Here is a 24,419-nt window from a genome sequence, read left to right on the forward strand (position 1 = left end):
AGCAATGGTGCTATCTTTTCCCACGGCTTCGTTTCCACTTAATTGCGGGGCAGCTCATGTTGTCTGCTCGTTCCGTTCGGGCTTTAACTTTTTTACTAATTTTAAACGGCGCTTCCGTTGAGCGAGAGGGATTCTGAAGGATGTTGATGTGGATGTGGAGATGGAGATGGAAGAGGAGGAGCAGATGGTGATGGAGTGGTGCGGATGGAGGGCAGCTGCCAGTGGTGCTGGGTGCTCTTGTTGTCAAGTGCTGTCCTCCTGTGTGTGCTCGAAAGTTGAGTCGACTTGAAATTTTAATGAAATGCGCTGCTGCTGCTGCTGCTGCTGCTCTTGAGGCTCCATCTACATCTACATCAGCGTCTATGTCTATGGGTATTTCTATGGCCCCGGGCTTTCTAGCCTATTTCTTCTGGCTTCTGGCTGGGGGGCCACCAACTCCCAGCTTTCGTCTGCATTTCAAATTATTTTTAATTGTCATTTCTGCGGCAACGCCGACGATGGCGTCTCATTTTCGGGCCTGTCAAGGGCATAAGGAGTTGGTCGGTTGGTTTTTGCCTTTGCGGCCATTGGCGCATTTGCGGCAATCAAAATATTTATGCCATGGACAGTTGATTAACCGCAAGCGGGTAAATGGGGGCTGCTGGTCTTGTCCTCGTTCATAATTAAAATCAAATTAACTCACACACACAAAAGAGGTACCAGCTCGTTCGGTTCGTTCGTTTTGGGCCCTAAAATGGGGGTTTGGGTGTTGTTGGATTTTGGGCGGTGCTATCGCCATAATTTCACATTTCGGTTGGCATTATGCAATTTTGCTTTGGTTTCCCCTTTCCCGTTCCCAATTCCGTTCCCATTTCCGTTTCTGTTCCTTTGCCACATCGTTCCCCACGCCCCAAATCAAACCTGCAATCAGTGCCATCGACGTAGTGGATACAATTTATTCTGGCCGCAGGGCGGCCCAAAATGAAATTGACATTTGTACCGGCTGGGCTCAAATCTAGAGTCATTTATCCCCCGAATACCCGACGTCATTACCCTCCCTAGAATGACTGAAAAGGTAAGCGGGGAACACGGGAATGGAGAGGAAAAGTCAGGGGGGTCAGTGCAATTTAAGCCAGGTCACAGATCATTAATCAAACAAGTGCACAATGGACAAATAGGTTGCAGGGCAAGAAGAAATCCAATGCGATTGAAAAATATCTAAATCGAATGTTGGTTACCCATATACAAAGAAATCGAATGGAATAAAGAATGCAATGGAAACTGCTGGCAAGCGAATTTGAATACATGTAGTTGTTAAATAAATTAAAAATAAATATTTAATGCAACTGCAGTAAGCTAAATGTGTAACAATGAATACAAGAAAATCAAATAAAATATATTTTAAATATTTTCGTTTTAGATTTAAAGATTATAGTTGCCTGCAAAAAAAATAAACCCATATTCCAAATTGATTTTTTATTTTCCCATTTAAAGCCATTAACTAATTAAGCCCAGGCGCCAATTGTCGTTTTGTTTTCTTGCTAACAAATCAACTTCTGACACAATACAGAAATAAATGCATTTGGCTTAAACTGGTGAAATAAGTGCGACAGATTGAATTTTGGCACGTTGCGCTGATTGTTTGACTGGTTGATTGATTGATTGATTGATGGATGGACGAATGGCAGCAACCATTTCTGCTGGATTTATGGGTCACTGCCCAGCGAGCATAATTAAATTTAATTTGTAACAATCAAAAAGAAAATGGTACGACAACCATATGTAACATATTTCCATGAATTGGGCTGTGTAAAGTAAAAAGTCTTTGCTAGTGAATTTCCGGGATTTATGCATATCTACGTGCAGATTCATCTCGATTTTATTCGCTTCAATTTGTTAAGCTATTAAATCAATTAGTTTTTTATCAAAAGCGCTGTCGACTTCTGCGAGCTAGGGAATACGGCGAAAAGAGCCAAAAATAAATCAAAATAGGTCACCGATGCGTGGCCAGCAATTTAATTGATTCAAACAATTCAAACGATTTGCACATTAAAAAGTCCGCTCTCGGCCGTTTCGGCTATGGCCGCCCAAATCAAATTGAAATGCCAATTGAATGGCCGAGAACTGGACTGCAGACGCAGACCAGGTCTATGCGATGGCCCATATTCGAAAACTGCTGGAATGAATTTAATTTTGATTTTTATTTGGATTTTTATTTGGTTTTTAAAACGACGAACGATTTAATTGAATTGCTCACGGTCCGGTCGCCGAAAAACCCAACCTGTATAATATGCATAGTGGGCGTGGCGGGCTAATTTCATCGCCGGCCACGTTTCCCTCTGGCCAAAATGGCCAAAAATCAAATTAAGGGGAACCGGAACCGGAACCGGAAACGGAAGCAGTGAAGGAGTGTGGGTGTGAGGGAAGAAGAACAAGAGAACAGGAGGACGGGAAGGATACAAGGGTCATCGAAACTGGTAGCCAATGCCAGTGCCATTGCCTTTTTCATGTAGCCGCAAATTGAACATGCCAGCCATTCGAATATGTACATATATATCTATATATGGAGATAGATATAATGCAGCATCTGTATATGTTACTGTGGTGCCCATAACCGAACATTAAGTGCCATTCTTAAAGCCATCGGACGAGTGGCAAGTGTCCACTTCCCTCAAATGGATCTCAATGTTCCATCTCAATGTCAATGCATCTACTTTCAACCCCCGTCGTGTTGATTTGGCTAATTAAAATGGGTCGCTCGAGTGGAAACTTGAGAACACATTTTCCATCATCCAGTGAACATATGCAAATACACATAATTTTGACAAATTCTCTGATTGTTCTGTCCAATGAGGTGTTAGAGGGCTGTAAATTGAAGAATTCAAGCAGACATGAAAAACATTGTGGCAATAATAGCTCAAAGCTTAGCTCTCCACAGGATTTAACAAATTGTTCGGTTGATAATTTCCATGTAACTACTTTAAGCTATTATCAAGCTATTTAGACAGTGCAATAAAAATTCACTTGAAAAATGCATAATTAACCAAATAACGAAATGCATAATAAACTAAATAATGATGGAATGTATTAGAAAATTGAAACAATTAAGTGTGTGTAGTGTAATGAAAAATCAGTAGAATTAAATGAAAATGTAACAATTGTAAACGAAGTAGTGAAAACACATTAAAGCAACTGCAAATTTGTTTGACTAATTCATTTACATATACACTTGTGATTAAAGCCCACTTCGGTGATTAATGGAACACCTTCAAATCGAAAGACCAGCTGATCCAGCCGTGCATCCCACATATTACTTAACCAACTTGAGCGACAGCAACAAGAACAAGAACAGGAACAGCAGCTGCCCTTCTTCGAAGCGAACAAAAACTTGAAGGAAGGGGAAAAGAAATAATGGCGAGTGCGTATGTCCTTTGTCATTTATCATTTGCCATGTCCCGGCGACTGTGAATCCTTTTTGCACTCCTCATCCACATCCACATCCTCGTCGACGTCCACGTCCACGTCTACGTCCACGTCTACGTCCTCGTCCTTGTTTGTGGATGCGGGTCAACGGAACGGGCGCAGTGTCACTGCACTGGCCACGCCCTCAGCTGCACATTGAAGCCAAAACACACATGTGTCTGCTCGGAGTCCAGCCCCCAGCCCCCCCCCCCCCCCCCACCGAATATCCCTTGTACCCCTATGTGGCCCATATATACCCCCTACCAATCCGCTCAAACAACAAGCTATATTACCCTGTTCACACAGTCCCTTCCCTTGTTGTATAATCGAAACCTTCTGTCATTTTCTTGTCGCTGTTTGTTTGCCTCTTGTTGTTCCTTTTGTCGCCACTCCTCCTCCCCCTCCCCCTCCCTATACCCTTATTTTTTTTTTTTTTTTTTAGTTTGGTGTGTGTGTGTGTGCTTTTTTTGTTTTGTGTTGTTACTGCGTTTTTATAACTGCTTGATGGCTACAGGGTAAACGTTACGTATACGACTAGTTGTCGCTTGGATTTTAACTGCAGCTGTGCAGCAGTTGTAACTCATTAAAATCCAATCAGGTGCAATATCTAATCAATACACAATAACGCAATGCCGCGGGATAAGTGTTGCGTATACGACTAGTTGACTAGTTGGCTGCTTATTGCAATCGTAGTTGATACTAAATGAAAAGGAAACTACTAATAGAACATGCTTTGTATATCTTCAATCAATATCAAACTAGTTAAAGATCTCATTTCTAAGACTACTTACTTTCCCGATTTGTGCACTTTTTCCCCATGGGGTATCAATAAAACGGTCATCATTTGCTATCCACGTACCCTTGTTTTGTATTCATTTGCAGTTTGTTTTTAATGCCAACGCTGGGCATTATTGCATCGTGACCAGCGTGGCGTATACGCAATGTGCGGAGAGCAGAGCACTTTTCCCCATTCCCATTCACCTGACTGCTAACCCTCATTGTTGTTGTTGTTGTTGTTGCTGTTGCTGTTGCTCCGCATTTCTGTTGTGTTTTTGTCAGTATTGTTGCTTTAATGCACCAAAAAATGTCACAACAAGCCCAAAAATGAGAAAAAACGAGCTAGCCAAGTGCTTCTGCACGAGAAACTGACCTCATTTATGCAACTACGTACATACACACATAGCCATAGTCATAGCCATATATACCCATGTTTGTTGCCCTGCCATGGTTGTCCCTTTATTAGTGGGCGGGGTTGGGGCGGTGGTTTTTTGCCAGGCATTTAATTGCAAATTTTACGCTTGTTCTAAATTTGCTGCCGTATAGCAGGCAGACAGCTACAGACAGCCAACGAAACCCACTGCCGCCGCTAGAATTTCATAATTGCAAAATGCACTAAACACCCTTTTTTAACCATACCCATTTCGCTTCGCTTCGCTTCGATGTCAGTGTCGTGTTCATTAGCCGGGAATTCACCAGCTCCTACACTCTCTTTTTTTGTAGTATTATTTTTTGGTCTCTATGCCACCACACACAGAGTGCACAAAGCGGTTTACTCGTCGTCATCGTCTTCTGTCTTCCGGTTTGCTGCTGCTTTTCCGGGGAAAATTCATGATTTTAATTCACAAAAAAATAAAAAAAAACAAAAAAAAACAAGCGACAAAAAACGCAAACAAAGGGAATGAGAGCCACAGTCCGTCATCGTCGGTTGAATCGAGCTGAGGGTTCAGTGGCCATTATGGGTAAATAGCAAATTGTTGAGTGTCGGTGCATAATGCCCTTGGGAAGGATGTGCTACCCCAGGGATCGGATTTGAATTGCGATTGGACTTGGGATTGGGAATGTAACTTTGATTTTAGTGAGCCTAGCAGCAAGCCATTCATCATTGTTTTCGAGACATTGCCAAAACACATCGATCCCAATTGAATAGCAACATGGAGAGTTTCCCTCTTGTGTAATTATTAAACAAGGATTAGGTTTGGAAATCATTTTCCACATTTTGTGTTTACTTCAATCATTGATATTGAAACGATATAGAGCTTTTAACTGATAAAAATATGTGCAAACTTTAGTTGACTCACATCCTTTTAAGACACAAGTTCATTAGGTAACAAGAAAGGCAATGGAAATTTAATTGAAATTCAGCTGTAAGTAACCAAATTGAGAATCAATTCGATTAACATGGTAAACATATAAAATAAGCCGGTGAAAGAGATATCATGTCGTACTTAAATCAACAGAATCAGAGGCTCCAATCGCAATAACAATGAAATCGATGCACACACATTGCGCATATAGCACTTGAATTTGGCAAACCGAAACTGATGTGTACGTAACCTTGTATCCGCTTCCGTTTCTGGAGACCCAAAACAAATGAACCAGCCTGCACTTGTCCTTCGATGTTGGTCGATATCCTTCAGCAGTCAATTACAATGCTTGTAGGCTTGACTTTAATTGCAACTCCATCGTAATAAGCAAATACACTACGTTTTCGGTTCAAAGGCTGCTTTGGTTCAAACTCTTTTGCGCAAAACACAAACATGTACCGTATAGATGGCAATGTCCCAAATCCAATTCAACTGAATGTGTATATTTTGATATATTTTTCAGCTACCTGGATTGAAAGCAAACACACACACACACACACAAATGCAGGATTTGGGCCAAAAATGGAATGGACAGCGAGGGGGAGTGGGAGCAAGGAGGTGGGGGGGGGGGGGGGGGGGGGGGCAAAATGCCAAAATGAAAATATTCGTTTTACGGGAATGTGTATCTAATAGATATGCAGTGACAGCACCTGTATTTATGTGTCTGCATCTGTATCTGTATCTGTATCTGCATCAGTATCTGCATCAGTATCTGTATCTGTATATGTAGCTGTATCTGTGTCCGTATCTATGTATACGCCATTTTGCATATGTGACCGTATCTGGATGCCAATCTGCATTCGCCGCTGCATCTGTATCTGTGCATGAGTTTGCATAGAAATTAAATAAATATTTGCGTGCAACTAAATTGGAATTGGAATGCTGGCCCTGGCTCTCACTGATTCTGATTCTCATTCTGATTCGCATTCTGATTCTGATTCTGATTCAGATTCTAATTCTAATTCTGATTCTGGCTCTGGCTCGCCCTGAACGACTGCTAATCGAATTTGCATTGATGCAAATTCCTAGCCAGCCCATCAGCCACGCCCACGCGGCCCCCCTCATAATAATAATAAATATTATTATTATATTATCGGCAGCGACAGCAGCGGCAGCAGCAACTATATCATTCCTAATTGCCATTTGCGCAGATGATGTGAAATATCAGCGGAACTGGGAAAAAAGTGAATATTAAATTATGATAAATTAGTTATTTCTAATCTAAATGCATCGATGTGAAGAACCCATCACAAAAATATATTTCGTTCTATGTATTTTTAATTTGATTTTCAATTAAAAATGCCCCAGTTTACAAGAGACGATTGTCAAGTGGATAAGGTTAAAGCTATTCTTTATGATAATTTTTTTTTTGTTTTTAATGTCCACAAAACTAGTGTTATTAAAAAAAATACGTCTCAATGCATCAGTGGGATTAAGCTGAACTGCAATATGACATTTATGTCAACCTTTTTTTTGAAGTATTTACTTATTAAGTGTAACATTGCCATTAAAATGCCAATGTAGATAAGGAATAAGTCCGGGGTTTCCGTTTACTCACTTTTAAATGACACCTTTACAATTTGTTTCCCTGCAGTTTAATTGCAAAAAAAAAATGTATAAATCCGTGGGGATTACGAGTTAATCATCATTACCAGCGCACTAAGCACTCTCCACCGATTTTCATTTTCCATTTACCATTTACCATTTTCCATTTTCCGTCGATTGTCCAGGGCGCATTTATCGTGTCAAGTGGTTTGTCGCATATTGTTTGTTTAGTGGCGCACCTGAAGTCGGCTGAATGACGTTGTCAAAGGTTTCAACATGGAATTATGTGCAATTATTGGCAGTTGTCCGCCATTAAGCTCGTAAATGGCCCGACAGCGGGGTTTATGCATTCACCAATGCGTATTGATGACTTATTGATGAGTTTTTAGTGGGTCCCATTGCTCTTTGACCGACTGAAACGGAAAACGCTTTGAAAAACTCGCATTCGGGTTAAATAGTATCGTTTTTCTGTGAGTATGCAAATTGAATATTTCCCTTTTCCCTTTTAATTTGTTACGTCTTTCTTATAGCTCACATGTTTCAATCATAACTTTGGTGTTACACCCTTAACCTAGCTAACTAGCCCAGTTAAATAGGTAAACAAATGTATTGTCTTTTTATAGTAGTTATTTACAGCACTATTCTAAATAAACCAATATATAAATATATAAAATTTTGTTTGTATGGAGACATAAACACAACAAGAGCTTGTTAAGTTGCACAATCAGTAACATTTAATAACCCCATCGATGGCTATGACCAGTGAATTTCTAGGGCGCACAAAGAGAGACAGAAAGCCAAAACCTACAGATGGTCAAAAGGAAAATGAAAACATTAAGCAGTGTATTTAGCGAGAGAAGAATGTGGCCAGTCGGGCGGGGGTAAATGGGAAAAATTGAGGAAAATAGGGAAAATGTGTAAAAGGAAAACTCATGCACGGCTGCCTATGAAACGTCGTCCATTCCGCTCAATGCGTGTATCATCTGGCCCCTTCTTTTCCACTTTTCCTCTTACCACCGCCTTTCACTAGGAATTTCCCAGCTTTTCACCCCTTTCCACCCCTTTTGCCCTCCCCCGAATTTTCTCCTCTTCATCCATTTGCATGCTTCGAGAGCCAAAAATTGCTCTCCAATGCGTGGCAAAGCAGAGGGCAAAGCCAAAAGGAGAATGGAAAACTAGCAAAGCCTCGATAAAGGAAAAGTCTTCTTCTGTCCAAAGGCAGGATGAGGCAGGTGGGGTGGGGTGTGTTTTTGGTGTGGTGGAAAATTCTGGGTGGGATTTTTTTGGGGTGAATGGCTGGCATTCTGCCTAACGATCTATTCACGTTGAGAGGCGTCTCGAGACTCCTGGCGACGACAACGAGAACTATTGAAGCGTATTAATTCTTTTTAATGCCAAAATAATAACGACGCCATTATGCCGAGTAACGGTGCCACCACCACTTCCCCCTCCCCTCACCACGGGGGAAAGCCCCCCTGCGCACCACCTCTTTCGGTTTTCGGTGGCGCCGGCGGTTTGGCCAACGAGACGGCGACCAAAAGTCTGCATCGAAATGTTTTCCAATTGACCAAGCAGCGCAAAAATAAAAGCCAGCAACAGCAGCACACCACGTTCAAAACAACAAAATCATTGGAATAGACTTTCTGATATAGGTACATATAAATACTCTTAAGTTTATGCGGCGATAAGCGCTTTTTAGTTAACTTTTAGGCCTATGCTAACAGGCAAACCTTAAGTGGTTTCTGTTTATCTTTATAAAGTGGAGAATATTTGTTTTTTTTTTTTTTAATTCCATTAAAGTTATATACATAAGTACATTGATGAAAACTTTTTTAATATTAATATCAGAAGTATACAAACTCCTCGAGTTAACAGACGAATGCCAATAGTTATACCAATAGCAACCAATGAAGTACACAGCTGACTACCACCAAATTAGTTGGTAACTTATCAAACTAATGATACCCCATTAGAAGGGTATATTTATCGACAGAATGTGCTTGTGCATGTGTCCGATACTTATAAGCATAAAAACTGATAACGAAATCAAAACGTCGAGCCAAACGATTTGGAAATACTTGGACAGCAGCAGTAGCAGGAGCAGGAGATGTCCGACCAATGGCCAATGGCCAATGGCAATGCCAACAACAATGGGCCGGAACGCAACAACAAAGGCCGTATTCCCTCTGTCCGGCCGTAACATCAATGTAACGGCCATACAACATTATTATCATCGCAAATGGCAAGTTAGACAAACACATTGAGTGCCCATTTAATGGCCAACCTCCTCTCCTTCCAATGACTCTGCCACTCCAGCTTCTGGCAACCCAAAGCCAAGTCCCTTTTACCCAACTCAAGGCTGGACAGGAGGTGGCGATGGGTGGCAGTGGGTGGCAGGGTATCAGCAGAAGATGGTTATGGGTCTAGGCACATAATGACCAAGCTAAACAGCAAATGAACTTTTAAACGTATTGAATTGACGTTCCTCACAGCGCTGTAGGATCCCAGAATGAGGCGTCAAAAGCGCCGCTGGCCATAGAAAAGCAGTATATATATGGCGTCCTTTGGAGGGGGCATTAATGGGCTGCGATGGCCAGTTCTTGGATATAATGTCTACTGGCAGAGTGCGTGTGGAACGACAAAAGGCATAGCAAACATGGAGCACAAATCGGGCTACACAGAGTAGTCCAGTAAGGCACTCAAGGAGGTGCAACAGAGTTCCAAAGGCTACAGCCACTGCAGGGAAATAGTGAAAAAGTATGTGCCATCGTTGGAAATCAATCAAAAAATCACTCTTTTGACGCTGTGGTTTTTCACAATGTTTATAACATATTTATAACATATATATACTATAAGTCACAGTAAAAAAATATATTAAAATACCTTTCTAAAATACAAATGCAGTTCACTGCAGTTTACCTTAGCTGGCTAATAATATAAAAAGTTTTAAAATTTGTTGGTTTTAGAACTAAGCAACTTTTATTTCGCGACGATCTCTAAACATTTGCAGCTGTTCCTATATATTCCTATATAAATTACATGGCTGCCGATAAAAAATGCATAAATATGAATGCCATTAAATCGTTGCCGGCGTCGAATAAATTGGCGTTAGGACTGTGATTTGCCACTGTGTGAGACCCAAAAAAAAAATTGAGCATACGGCAAAAGATGAGAGTTCGAGCAGCACTAGTCGCCGATTTGCCATTGAATTGAAAAGAATGGAATCGTTTTTTGGCAATTTATTATGGTCACGATCATTCGTCACCTCGTTCGCTTTATGGTCGAAAATAGCACATGACATGAAAGCTCCGCTCTACCACTGCTATCACTATTTTTTTGTATTCTTTTTATTATTTGCCTCTTTAAGCGGCACTAACCTCCCGAATGGCAGGACGTGACTGGGCAGCTGGGAAAAGCGTTTGAGTTTGGAGTTGCACAGTTGATTTAAACGATCCAGCGGCATGCAGATGAGTTTTTGATTTACCATTTTCCAATTGTGTTTGCTCTTGTTGTTCGCTATTTTGTTTTTACGAGCTAACGACTAACTGACGAACCAACAAACTGACAAACTGAAAAACTGACAAACTGGCAAACTGGCAAACTGACGAGCTCGACGCTAAAAAGCCAGCAAGGAAATAGTGAACGAGAGGCGACAATAAGAGACAGTAGGCGGGGCCACGCATAATTTAACATTCGAAAAGGGGGCGTAGTGGGTGGAAAAGCCGGATAGGTTGGGTGGCGAATTTTCGTCTGCCCTGTTTGTGTTTACATTCCGTCTTAAGCTGCGACAAGATGCCGCCATATATTTGTCACATGGACGCCACTTTTACGGCCAACATGGATGCGGGTTTTTCGGTGGGCTGGGTGGCCCGAGGGGGGGGGCTGAGGAGGGGTCGGCTTGCCCCCGAGGGCATGCTGACTCTGGCAGGGGCGTGGCGTGGCACAACAATCGACGAGTGGATATCACAGGCAGTGGCATAACAAAAGCACATGGCGAGCCAAAAGAGGAGTTGTGTGCAAATAACCTTAAGCCGGAAGCTCGTCAAGTGACTTTGCTGCCTTCCTGCTAACAAAAAAAAAGAATAAAAATGTAGGGAAAACCCCACTACACCATGTACACTGAAAAAAGTGTATAATAGTTTTTGGTAAAAGCAGCTCAAGCGCACTTACATGTACATATGTGTAGGTTAATATTTACAAATTTCAGTATGTCACACATTAAATTGAAACTAAAAAGAAATGTTAACTCAAATCTTATCAAAATATAAAACTGGCTCTCCCTTATAGCTATAAAATATATTATGGTAAAGTTAAATTATATTTTTAAGTATAAGTAACTTATTTCTCAAATTTGTAGCATTCAATGTTTGCTGTGCATTCACAAACAAACGCAGCTCCATCATCAACGTATCCAAAGTATTTGCATTTTGTATCACTTAAGCATCGGCTTTTCCATTGTTGCCACTGGTCACAGGAGACATTTATAGCTAAGCACACACACACACACACAAACACAAACACACCCACACACACATACGGTGGCACATAAAACTTGCCCCCAGTTTTTCCGGCTTTTCCTACCAAGCTGCGTGCCTTATTTGCGACTCAAATGTTAAGTAACGGAATTATTCGTGTGCTCAACTGAAGGCCACCCACTGTCGAACCTGCCCCACCAGAAAATCAGCACCCGCCTCCATTTTCCATCCCCTCCACCCGCGTTTGACAATCAAATTTAGCTTGGCAACAAATTTCGGACAGCGCTGAAGGAGGCGCGTGTAATTGCCAAGACAAACATTGTGTTAAGTGGGCTCCCGAACAAACAGAAGCGGTCCATACGCTGGGAAAACTGTGGCCAAGACAGCTGTGTGTGTGTGCCTGTGTGCCTGTGTGTCTGTGTGTGTTAGCCTTGGCTTTACAAGCCGGCTGAGTTTGACTTTTCCGCAGCTAGACTTCAAATGGCAGGGCAGTACATGTACGCTCTTCAACTCCCTGCTGCTTCAGTAGTTCTTTTTTTTTATTTAACATTGAATATTTCTGTTTAAACATGTCACTGAGAATTTGGAGCATCCTTAGATAGCTCCCATTATGTTCACCAAAAAAAAAAACAAAATCCTGCGTCCCTTATTGCACCTCGATCAGTCGCTGGAGGAGCCACCGCACGCAGAGGACACAGCACATGCTCGACAACTTGAACCAGAGGACCAGCATGGGGATCAGGCCTATCTCGAGTTGACGTATGATATCTATTGCCAGGATGAACACATCGATGGTCAAGGTGGCGCCACAAAGCAGCACCCAGGGATTCATGTAATGCGGCTTTATCTGGATTAATGGATTAAATATGATTTTCGCTTTACATATGTATTTCAATATGTATAAATATATTTAGTCTTAGTACTTACGAATACCAAGGCGTATATCATTAGTGTCCACGCCTTGGTCAATAAAAAGCATTCGGCGATTCGAAAGCGGCGCATTTGATTGCCACTAAAATTCATGACTTTCCTTGGCCGCCCCATCCTCACCAGAGGAGTGCCGTATTTCCGAAAGGAAAGGTCAATGATTTTCAGAACATTGTAGAGCTGCGAGTTTGAGGAAGGTGTAAAAGGTCCTAGGTAAAGGAAAATCCATTTACTTACCGCTCCAAGGACACTGATGCCGAGAACATAGTAGAACAGTTTCGAATTGAAATCAGCCGGGAACTTCCAGATGGAGTTGGTTTCGCAACTGGATATGGTTATGCCCAGGTAGGTGCGCACCACGTGGCAAAACAGATCATTGATTTGCCCGATGCAATTCATTGCGAAGTGAGGTAAAGTTGTTACAAAGAGATTTACAAAACTTATAAAAGATCTTGGAAATAAGGGTTGTAAGTAAATGTTCCGATCAAACCAAAGGGCACTGACTGACTGAGAGACAAGGAATGAAAAACTGATAAGATTAGGGCATTAAATCATGGCCAACTACTCTCGCTTTTAAATCTTTATACCCGTTACTTGTAGAGTAAAAGGGTATACTAGATTCGTTGCAAAGTATGTAACAGGCAGAATGAAGCGTTTCCAACCATATAAAGTATATATATTCCTGATCAGGAATTTTTTGCGAAAATCAAAAAAGTAGTGATACACATAGCTAGCTATGTTTAATAGCAGCACAAAACTGTCTTTATTTTAGCTGTGCGCCCATTTTTGGTCAAGTTATGGCGAAAACGCCGATTGAAAATATTCGATTTTTTTACAAAATGTTGTTTTTCGATTTTTTGATAAAAAATAATACGCTTTTTTTAGTTGTCCAAATGTGGAATGCCATAGCTCGTTGAATTCGTAACAAAATTTCCTATCGATCCATGTACATACATTGATATGCTAATTTTTGGCCATTTTTCGCAAATTTTGATGATGGTACCCCTTATCGAAAATGCAAAAATTTGTTAAATTTTTTTTTCCCGAAAATCAAAAAAGTAGTGATACACATAGTTAGCTATGTTTAATAGCAGCACAAAACTGTCTTTATTTTAGCTGTGCGCCCATTTTTGGTCAAGTTATGGCGAAAACGCCGATTGAAAATATTTGATTTTTTTACAAAATGTTGTTTTTCGATTTTTTGATAAAAAATATTACGTTTTTTTTCGATAGCAGTAAAAGTAGTTGTCCAAATGTGGAATGCCATAGCTCGTTGAATTCGTAACAAAATTTCCTATCGATCCATGTACATACATTGATATGCTAATTTTTGGCCATTTTTCGCAAATTTTGATGATGGTACCCCTTATCGAAAATGCAAAAATTTGTAAAATTTTTTTTTTTCCGAAAATCAAAAAAGTAGTGATATACATAGTTAGCTATGTTTAATAGCAGCACAAAACTGTCTTTATTTTAGCTGTGCGCCCATTTTTGGTCAAGTTATGGCGAAAACGCCGATTGAAAATATTCGATTTTTTTACAAAATGTTGTTTTTCGATTTTTTGATAAAAAATAATACGTTTTTTTTCGATAGCAGTAAAAGTAGTTGTCCAAATGTGGAATGCCATAGCTCGTTGAATTCGTAACAAAATTTCCTATCGATCCATGTACTTACATTGATATGCTAATTTTTGGCCATTTTTCGCAAATTTTGATGATGGTACCCCTTATCGAAAATGCAAAAATTTGTTAAATTTTTTTTTTGCGAAAATCAAAAAAGTAGTGATACACATAGTTAGCTATGTTTAATAGCAGCACAAAACTGTCTTTATTTTAGCTGTGCGCCCATTTTTGGTCAAGTTATGGCGAAAACGCCGATTGAAAATATTCGATTTTTTTACAAAATCTTGTTTTTCGATTTTTTGATAAAAAATAATACGTTTTTTTTCGATAGCAGTAAAAGTAGTTGTCCAAATGTGGAATGCCATAGCTCGTTGAATTCGTAACAAAATTTCCTATCGATCCATGTACATACATTGATATGCTAATTTTTGGCCATTTTTCGCAAATTTTGATGATGGTACCCCTTATCGAAAATGCAAAAATTTGTAAAATTTTTTTTTTGCGAAAATCAAAAAAGTAGTGATACACATAGTTAGCTATGTTTAATAGCAGCACAAAACTGTCTTTATTTTAGCTGTGCGCCCATTTTTGGTCAAGTTATGGCGAAAACGCCGATTGAAAATATTCGATTTTTTTACAAAATGTTGTTTTTCGATTTTTTGATAAAAAATAATACGTTTTTTTTCGATAGCAGTAAAAGTAGTTGTCCAAATGTGGAATGCCATAGCTCGTTGAATTCGTAACAAAATTTCCTATCGATCCATGTACATACATTGATATGCTAATTTTTGGCCATTTTTCGCAAATTTTGATGATGGTACCCCTTATCGAAAATGCAAAAATTTGTAAAATTTTTTTTTTCCGAAAATCAAAAAAGTAGTGATATACATAGTTAGCTATGTTTAATAGCAGCACAAAACTGTCTTTATTTTAGCTGTGCGCCCATTTTTGGTCAAGTTATGGCGAAAACGCCGATTGAAAATATTCGATTTTTTTACAAAATGTTGTTTTTCGATTTTTTGATAAAAAATAATACGTTTTTTTTCGATAGCAGTAAAAGTAGTTGTCCAAATGTGGAATGCCATAGCTCGTTGAATTCGTAACAAAATTTCCTATCGATCCATGTACATACATTGATATGCTAATTTTTGGCCATTTTTCGCAAATTTTGATGATGGTACCCCTTATCGAAAATGCAAAAATTTGTTACATTTTTTTTTTGCGAAAATCAAAAAAGTAGTGATACACATAGTTAGCTATGTTTAATAGCAGCACAAAACTGTCTTTATTTTAGCTGTGCGCCCATTTTTGGTCAAGTTATGGCGAAAACGCCGATTGAAAATATTCGATTTTTTTACAAAATGTTGTTTTTCGATTTTTTGATAAAAAATAATACGTTTTTTTTCGATAGCAGTAAAAGTAGTTGTCCAAATGTGGAATGCCATAGCTCGTTGAATTCGTAACAAAATTTCCTATCGATCCATGTACATACATTGATATGCTAATTTTTGGCCATTTTTCGCAAATTTTGATGATGGTACCCCTTATCGAAAATGCAAAAATTTGTTACATTTTTTTTTTGCGAAAATCAAAAAAGTAGTGATACACATAGTTAGCTATGTTTAATAGCAGCACAAAACTGTCTTTATTTTAGCTGTGCGCCCATTTTTGGTCAAGTTATGGCGAAAACGCCGATTGAAAATATTCGATTTTTTTACAAAATGTTGTTTTTCGATTTTTTGATAAAAAATAATACGTTTTTTTTCGATAGCAGTAAAAGTAGTTGTCCAAATGTGGAATGCCATAGCTCGTTGAATTCGTAACAAAATTTCCTATCGATCCATGTACATACATTGATATGCTAATTTTTGGCCATTTTTCGCAAATTTTGATGATGGTACCCCTTATCGAAAATGCAAAAATTTGTTAAATTTTTTTTTTGCGAAAATCAAAAAAGTAGTGATACACATAGTTAGCTATGTTTAATAGCAGCACAAAACTGTCTTTATTTTAGCTGTGCGCCCATTTTTGGTCAAGTTATGGCGAAAACGCCGATTGAAAATATTCGATTTTTTTACAAAATGTTGTTTTTCGATTTTTTGATAAAAAATAATACGTTTTTTTTCGATAGCAGTAAAAGTAGTTGTCCAAATGTGGAATGCCATAGCTCGTTGAATTCGTAACAAAATTTCCTATCGATCCATGTACATACATTGATATGCTAATTTTTGGCCATTTTTCGCAAATTTTGATGATGGTACCCCTTATCGAAAATGCAAAAATTTGTTAAATTTTTTTTTTGCGAAAATCAAAAAAGTAGTGATACACATAGTTAGCTATGTTTAATAGCAGCACAAAACTGTCTTTATTTTAGCTGTGCGCCCATTTTTGGTCAAGTTATGGCGAAAACGCCGATTGAAAATATTCGATTTTTTTACAAAATGTTGTTTTTCGATTTTTTGATAAAAAATAATACGTTTTTTTTCGATGGCAGTAAAAGTAGTTGTCCAAATGTGGAATGCCATAGCTCGTTCAATTCGTAACAAAATTTCCTATCGATCCATGTACATACATTGATATGCTAATTTTTGGCCATTTTTCGCAAATTTTGATGAAGGTACCCCTTATCGAAAATGCAAAAATTTGTTAAATTTTTTTTTTGCGAAAATCAAAAAAGTAGTGATACACATAGTTAGCTATGTTTAATAGCAGCACAAAACTGTCTTTATTTTAGCTGTGCGCCCATTTTTGGTCAAGTTATGGCGAAAACGCCGATTAAAAATATTCGATTTTTTTACAAAATGTTGTTTTTCGATTTTTTGATAAAAAATATTACGTTTTTTTCGATAGCAGTAAAAGTAGTTGTCCAAATGTGGAATGCCATAGCTCGTTGAATTCGTAACAAAATTTCCTATCGATCCATGTACATACATTGATATGCTAATTTTTGGCCATTTTTCATCGAATTTTGATGATGGTACCCCTTATCGAAAATGCAAAAATTTGTTAAATTTTTTTTCTGCGAAAATCAAAAAGTAGTGATACACATAGTTAGCTATGTTTAATAGCAGCACAAAACTGTCTTTATTTTAGCTGTGCGCCCATTTTTGGTCAAGTTATGGCGAAAACGCCGATTAAAAATATTCGATTTTTTTACAAAATGTTGTTTTTCGATTTTTTGATAAAAAATAATACGTTTTTTTTCGATAGCAGTAAAAGTAGTTGTCCAAATGTGGAATGCCATAGCTCGTTGAATTCGTAACAAAATTTCCTATCGATCCATGTACATACATTGATATGCTAATTTTTGGCCATTTTTCGCAAATTTTGATGATGGTACCCCTTATCGAAAATGCAAAAATTTGTTAAATTTCTTTTTTGCGAAAATCAAAAAAGTAGTGATACACATAGTTAGCTATGTTTAATAGCAGCACAAAATTGTCTTTATTTTAGCTGTGCGCCCATTTTTGGTCAAGTTATGGCGAAAACGCCGATTGAAAATATTCGATTTTTTTACAAAATGTTGTTTTTCGATTTTTTGATAAAAAATATTACGTTTTTTTTCGAAAGCAGTAAAAGTAGTTGTCCAAATGTGGAATGCCATAGCTCGTTGAATTCGTAACAAAATTTCCTATCGATCCATGTACATACATTGATATGCTAATTTTTGGCCATTTTTCGCAAATTTTGATTATCGAAAATGCAAAAATTTGTTAAATTTTTTTTTTGCGAAAATCAAAAAAGTAGTGATACACATAGTTAGCTATGTTTAATAGCAGCACAAAACTGTCTTTATTTTAGCTGTGCGCCCATTTTTGGTCAAGTTATGGCGAAAACGCCGATTAAAAATATTCGATTTTTTTACAAAATGTTGTTTTTCGATTTTTTGATAAAAAATATTACGTTTTTTTTCGATAGCAGTAAAAGTAGTTGTCCAAATGTGGAATGCCATAGCTCGTTGAATTCGTAACAAAATTTCCTATCGATCCATGTACATACATTGATATGCTAATTTTTGGCCATTTTTCGCAAATTTTGATGATGGTACCCCTTATCAAAAATGCGAAAATTTGTTAAATTTTTTTTTTGCGAAAATCAAAAAAGTAGTGATACACATAGTTAGCTATGTTTAATAGCAGCACAAAACTGTCTTTATTTTAGCTGTGCGCCCATTTTTGGTCAAGTTATGGCGAAAACGCCGATTAAAAATATTCGATTTTTTTACAAAATGTTGTTTTTCGATTTTTTGATAAAAAATAATACGTTTTTTTTCGATAGCAGTAAAAGTAGTTGTCCAAATGTGGAATGCCATAGCTCGTTGAATTCGTAACAAAATTTCCTATCGATCCATGTACATACATTGATATGCTAATTTTTGGCCATTTTTCGCAAATTTTGATGATGGTACCCCTTATCGAAAATGCAAAAATTTGTTAAATTTTTTTTTTGCGAAAATCAAAAAAGTAGTGATACACATAGTTAGCTATGTTTAATAGCAGCACAAAACTGTCTTTATTTTAGCTGTGCGCCCATTTTTGGTCAAGTTATGGCGAAAACGCCGATTGAAAATATTCGATTTTTTTACAAAATGTTGTTTTTCGATTTTTTGATAAAAAATATTACGTTTTTTTTCGAAAGCAGTAAAAGTAGTTGTCCAAATGTGGAATGCCATAGCTCGTTGAATTCGTAACAAAATTTCCTATCGATCCATGTACATACATTGATATGCTAATTTTTGGCCATTTTTCGCAAATTTTGATTATCGAAAATGCAAAAATTTGTTAAATTTTTTTTTTGCGAAAATCAAAAAAGTAGTGATACACATAGTTAGCTATGTTTAATAGCAGCACAAAACTGTCTTTATTTTAGCTGTGCGCCCATTTTTGGTCAAGTTATGGCGAAAACGCCGATTGAAAATATTCGATTTTTTTACAAAATGTTGTTTTTTGATTTTTTGATAAAAAATATTACGTTTTTTTTCGAAAGCAGTAAAAGTAGTTGTCCAAATGTGGAATGCCATAGCTCGTTGAATTCGTAACAAAATTTCCTATCGATCCATGTACATACATTGATATGCTAATTTTTGGCCATTTTTCGCAAATTTTGATTATCGAAAATGCAAAAATTTGTTAAATTTTTTTTTTGCGAAAATCAAAAAAGTAGTGATACACATAGTTAGCTATGTTTAATAGCAGCACAAAACTGTCTTTATTTTAGCTGTGCGCCCATTTTTGGTCAAGTTATGGCGAAAACGCCGATTGAAAATATTCGATTTTTTTACAAAATGTTGTTTTTCGATTTTTTGATAAAAAATATTACGTTTTTTTTCGATAGCAGTAAAAGTAGTTGTCCAAATGTGGAATGCCATAGCTCGTTGAATTCGTAACAAAATTTCCTATCGATCCATGTACATACATTGATATGCTAATTTTTGGCCATTTTTCGCAAATTTTGATTATCGAAAATGCAAAAATTTGTTAAATTTTTTTTTTGCGAAAATCAAAAAAGTAGTGATACACATAGTTAGCTATGTTTAATAGCAGCACAAAACTGTCTTTATTTTAGCTGTGCGCCCATTTTTGGTCAAGTTATGGCGAAAACGCCGATTAAAAATATTCGATTTTTTTACAAAATGTTGTTTTTCGATTTTTTGATAAAAAATATTACGTTTTTTTCGATAGCAGTAAAAGTAGTTGTCCAAATGTGGAATGCCATAGCTCGTTGAATTCGTAACAAAATTTCCTATCGATCCATGTACATACATTGATATGCTAATTTTTGGCCATTTTTCGCAAATTTTGATGATGGTACCCCTTATCGAAAATGCGAAAATTTGTTAAATTTTTTTTTTGCGAAAATCAAAAAAGTAGTGATACACATAGTTGGCTATGTTTAATAGCAGCACAAAACTGTCTTTATTTTAGCTGTGCGCCCATTTTTGGTCAAGTTATGGCGAAAACGCCGATTGAAAATATTCGATTTTTTTACAAAATGTTGTTTTTCGATTTTTTGATAAAAAATAATACGTTTTTTTTCGATAGCAGTAAAAGTAGTTGTCCAAATGTGGAATGCCATAGCTCGTTGAATTCGTAACAAAATTTCCTATCGATCCATGTACATACATTGATATGCTAATTTTTGGCCATTTTTCGCAAATTTTGATGATGGTACCCCTTATCGAAAATGCAAAAATTTGTAAAATTTTTTTTTTGCGAAAATCAAAAAAGTAGATAGGTAGTGATACACATAGTTAGCTATGTTTAATAGCAGCACAAAACTGTCTTTATTTTAGCTGTGCGCCCATTTTTGGTCAAGTTATGGCGAAAACGCCGATTGAAAATATTCGATTTTTTTACAAAATGTTGTTTTTCGATTTTTTGATAAAAAATATTACGTTTTTTTTCGATAGCAGTAAAAGTAGTTGTCCAAATGTGGAATGCCATAGCTCGTTGAATTCGTAACAAAATTTTTTGGTCAAGTTATGGCGAAAACGCCGATTGAAAATATTCGATTTTTTTACAAAATGTTGTTTTTCGATTTTTTGATAAAAAATATTACGTTTTTTTTCGATAGCAGTAAAAGTAGTTGTCCAAATGTGGAATGCCATAGCTCGTTGAATTCGTAACAAAATTTCCTATCGATCCATGTACATACATTGATATGCTAATTTTTGGCCATTTTTCGCAAATTTTGATTATCGAAAATGCAAAAATTTGTTAAATTTTTTTTTTGCGAAAATCAAAAAAGTAGTGATACACATAGTTAGCTATGTTTAATAGCAGCACAAAACTGTCTTTATTTTAGCTGTGCGCCCATTTTTGGTCAAGTTATGGCGAAAACGCCGATTGAAAATATTCGATTTTTTTACAAAATGTTGTTTTTCGATTTTTTGATAAAAAATATTACGTTTTTTTTCGAAAGCAGTAAAAGTAGTTGTCCAAATGTGGAATGCCATAGCTCGTTGAATTCGTAACAAAATTTCCTATCGATCCATGTACATACATTGATATGCTAATTTTTGGCCATTTTTCGCAAATTTTGATGATGGTACCCCTTATCGAAAATGCGAAAATTTGTCAAATTTTTTTTTTGCGAAAATCAAAAAAGTAGTGATACACATAGTTGGCTATGTTTAATAGCAGCAATTTAGCTGTGCGCCCATTTTTGGTCAAGTTATGGCGAAAACGCCGATTAAAAATATTCGATTTTTTTACAAAATGTTGTTTTTCGATTTTTTGATAAAAAATATTACGTTTTTTTTCGATAGCAGTAAAAGTAGTTGTCCAAATGTGGAATGCCATAGCTCGTTGAATTCGTAACAAAATTTCCTATCGATCCATGTACATAAATTGATATGCTAATTTTTGCCCATTTTTCGCAAATTTTGATGATGGTACCCCTTATCGAAAATGCAAAAATTTGTTAAATTTTTTTTTTGCGAAAATCAAAAAAGTAGTGATACACATAGTTAGCTATGTTTAATAGCAGCACAAAACTGTCTTTATTTTAGCTGTGCGCCCATTTTTGGTCAAGTTATGGCGAAAACGCCGATTGAAAATATTCGATTTTTTTACAAAATGTTGTTTTTCGATTTTTTGATAAAAAATATTACGTTTTTTTTCGAAAGCAGTAAAAGTAGTTGTCCAAATGTGGAATGCCATAGCTCGTTGAATTCGTAACAAAATTTCCTATCGATCCATGTACATACATTGATATGCTAATTTTTGGCCATTTTTCGCAAATTTTGATGATGGTACCCCTTATCGAAAATGCGAAAATTTGTCAAATTTTTTTTTTGCGAAAATCAAAAAAGTAGTGATACACATAGTTGGCTATGTTTAATAGCAGCAATTTAGCTGTGCGCCCATTTTTGGTCAAGTTATGGCGAAAACGCCGATTAAAAATATTCGATTTTTTTACAAAATGTTGTTTTTCGATTTTTTGATAAAAAATATTACGTTTTTTTTCGATAGCAGTAAAAGTAGTTGTCCAAATGTGGAATGCCATAGCTCGTTGAATTCGTAACAAAATTTCCTATCGATCCATGTACATAAATTGATATGCTAATTTTTGCCCATTTTTCGCAAATTTTGATGATGGTACCCCTTATCGAAAATGCAAAAATTTGTAAAATTTTTTTTTTGCGAAAATCAAAAAAGTAGTGATACACATAGTTAGTTATGTTTAATAGCAGCACAAAACTGTCTTTATTTTAGCTGTGCGCCCATTTTTGGTCAAGTTATGGCGAAAACGCCGATTGAAAATATTCGATTTTTTTACAAAATGTTGTTTTTCGATTTTTTGATAAAAAATAATACGTTTTTTTTCGATAGCAGTAAAAGTAGTTGTCCAAATGTGGAATGCCATAGCTCGTTGAATTCGTAACAAAATTTCCTATCGATCCATGTACATACATTGATATGCTAATTTTTGGCCATTTTTCGCAAATTTTGATGATGGTACCCCTTATCGAAAATGCAAAAATTTGTAAAATTTTTTTTTTGCGAAAATCAAAAAAGTAGTGATACACATAGTTAGCTATGTTTAATAGCAGCACAAAACTGTCTTTATTTTAGCTGTGCGCCCATTTTTGGTCAAGTTATGGCGAAAACGCCGATTGAAAATATTCGATTTTTTTACAAAATGTTGTTTTTCGATTTTTTGATAAAAAATATTACGTTTTTTTTCGATAGCAGTAAAAGTAGTTGTCCAAATGTGGAATGCCATAGCTCGTTGAATTCGTAACAAAATTTCCTATCGATCCATGTACATACATTGATATGCTAATTTTTGGCCATTTTTCGCAAATTTTGATGATGGTACCTTTTATCGAAAATGCAAAAATTTGTAAAATTTTTTTTTTGCGAAAATCAAAAAAGTAGTGATACACATAGTTAGCTATGTTTAATAGCAGCACAAAACTGTCTTTATTTTAGCTGTGCGCCCATTTTTGGTCAAGTTATGGCGAAAACGCCGATTGAAAATATTCGATTTTTTTACAAAATGTTGTTTTTCGATTTTTTGATAAAAAATATTACGTTTTTTTTCGATAGCAGTAAAAGTAGTTGTCCAAATGTGGAATGCCATAGCTCGTTGAATTCGTAACAAAATTTCCTATCGATCCATGTACATACATTGATATGATAATTTTTGGCCATTTTTCGCAAATTTTGATGATGGTACCCCTTATCGAAAATGCAAAAATTTGTTAAATTTTTTTTTTGCGAAAATCAAAAAAGTAGTGATACACATAGTTAGCTATGTTTAATAGCAGCACAAAACTGTCTTTATTTTAGCTGTGCGCCCATTTTTGGTCAAGTTATGGCGAAAACGCCGATTGAAAATATTCGATTTTTTTACAAAATGTTGTTTTTCGATTTTTTGATAAAAAATATTACGTTTTTTTTCGATAGCAGTAAAAGTAGTTGTCCAAATGTGGAATGCCATAGCTCGTTGAATTCGTAACAAAATTTCCTATCGATCCATGTACATACATTGATATGTTAATTTTTGGCCATTTTTCGCAAATTTTGATGATGGTACCCCTTATCGAAAATGCAAAAATTTGTAAAATTTTTTTTTTGCGAAAATCAAAAAAGTAGTGATACACATAGTTAGCTATGTTTAATAGCAGCACAAAACTGTCTTTATTTTAGCTGTGCGCCCATTTTTGGTCAAGTTATGGCGAAAACGCCGATTGAAAATATTCGATTTTTTTACAAAATGTTGTTTTTCGATTTTTTGATAAAAAATATTACGTTTTTTTTCGATAGCAGTAAAAGTAGTTGTCCAAATGTGGAATGCCATAGCTCGTTGAATTCGTAACAAAATTTCCTATCGATCCATGTACATACATTGATATGTTAATTTTTGGCCATTTTTCGCAAATTTTGATGATGGTACCCCTTATCGAAAATGCAAAAATTTGTAAAATTTTTTTTTTGCGAAAATCAAAAAAGTAGTGATACACATAGTTAGCTATGTTTAATAGCAGCACAAAACTGTCTTTATTTTAGCTGTGCGCCCATTTTTGGTCAAGTTATGGCGAAAACGCCGATTGAAAATATTCGATTTTTTTACAAAATGTTGTTTTTCGATTTTTTGATAAAAAATATTACGTTTTTTTTCGATAGCAGTAAAAGTAGTTGTCCAAATGTGGAATGCCATAGCTCGTTGAATTCGTAACAAAATTTTTTGGTCAAGTTATGGCGAAAACGCCGATTGAAAATATTCGATTTTTTTACAAAATGTTGTTTTTCGATTT

General features: G+C 36.4%; 1 protein-coding gene across 1 annotated transcript; it reads right to left on the reverse strand.

Annotated features, from left to right (window-relative positions):
- Positions 1–11,878: 11,878 nt before the first annotated feature.
- LOC6524793 lies at positions 11,879–13,058 on the reverse strand. The gene is made up of 3 exons (XM_002100601.4): positions 12,770–13,058; positions 12,533–12,712; positions 11,879–12,452 (listed from the first exon to the last, which is right to left on the reverse strand). Exons 1-3 carry the CDS (start codon positions 12,929–12,931, stop codon positions 12,252–12,254), a joined length of 543 nt encoding a protein of 180 aa, XP_002100637.1. The 5' UTR covers positions 12,932–13,058; the 3' UTR covers positions 11,879–12,251.
- Between the last annotated feature and the right edge of the window lie 11,361 nt (positions 13,059–24,419).

This window comes from Drosophila yakuba, chromosome X (assembly GCF_016746365.2).
Source record: "Drosophila yakuba strain Tai18E2 chromosome X, Prin_Dyak_Tai18E2_2.1, whole genome shotgun sequence".
Classification (NCBI taxonomy): Eukaryota; Metazoa; Arthropoda; class Insecta; order Diptera; family Drosophilidae; genus Drosophila; species Drosophila yakuba.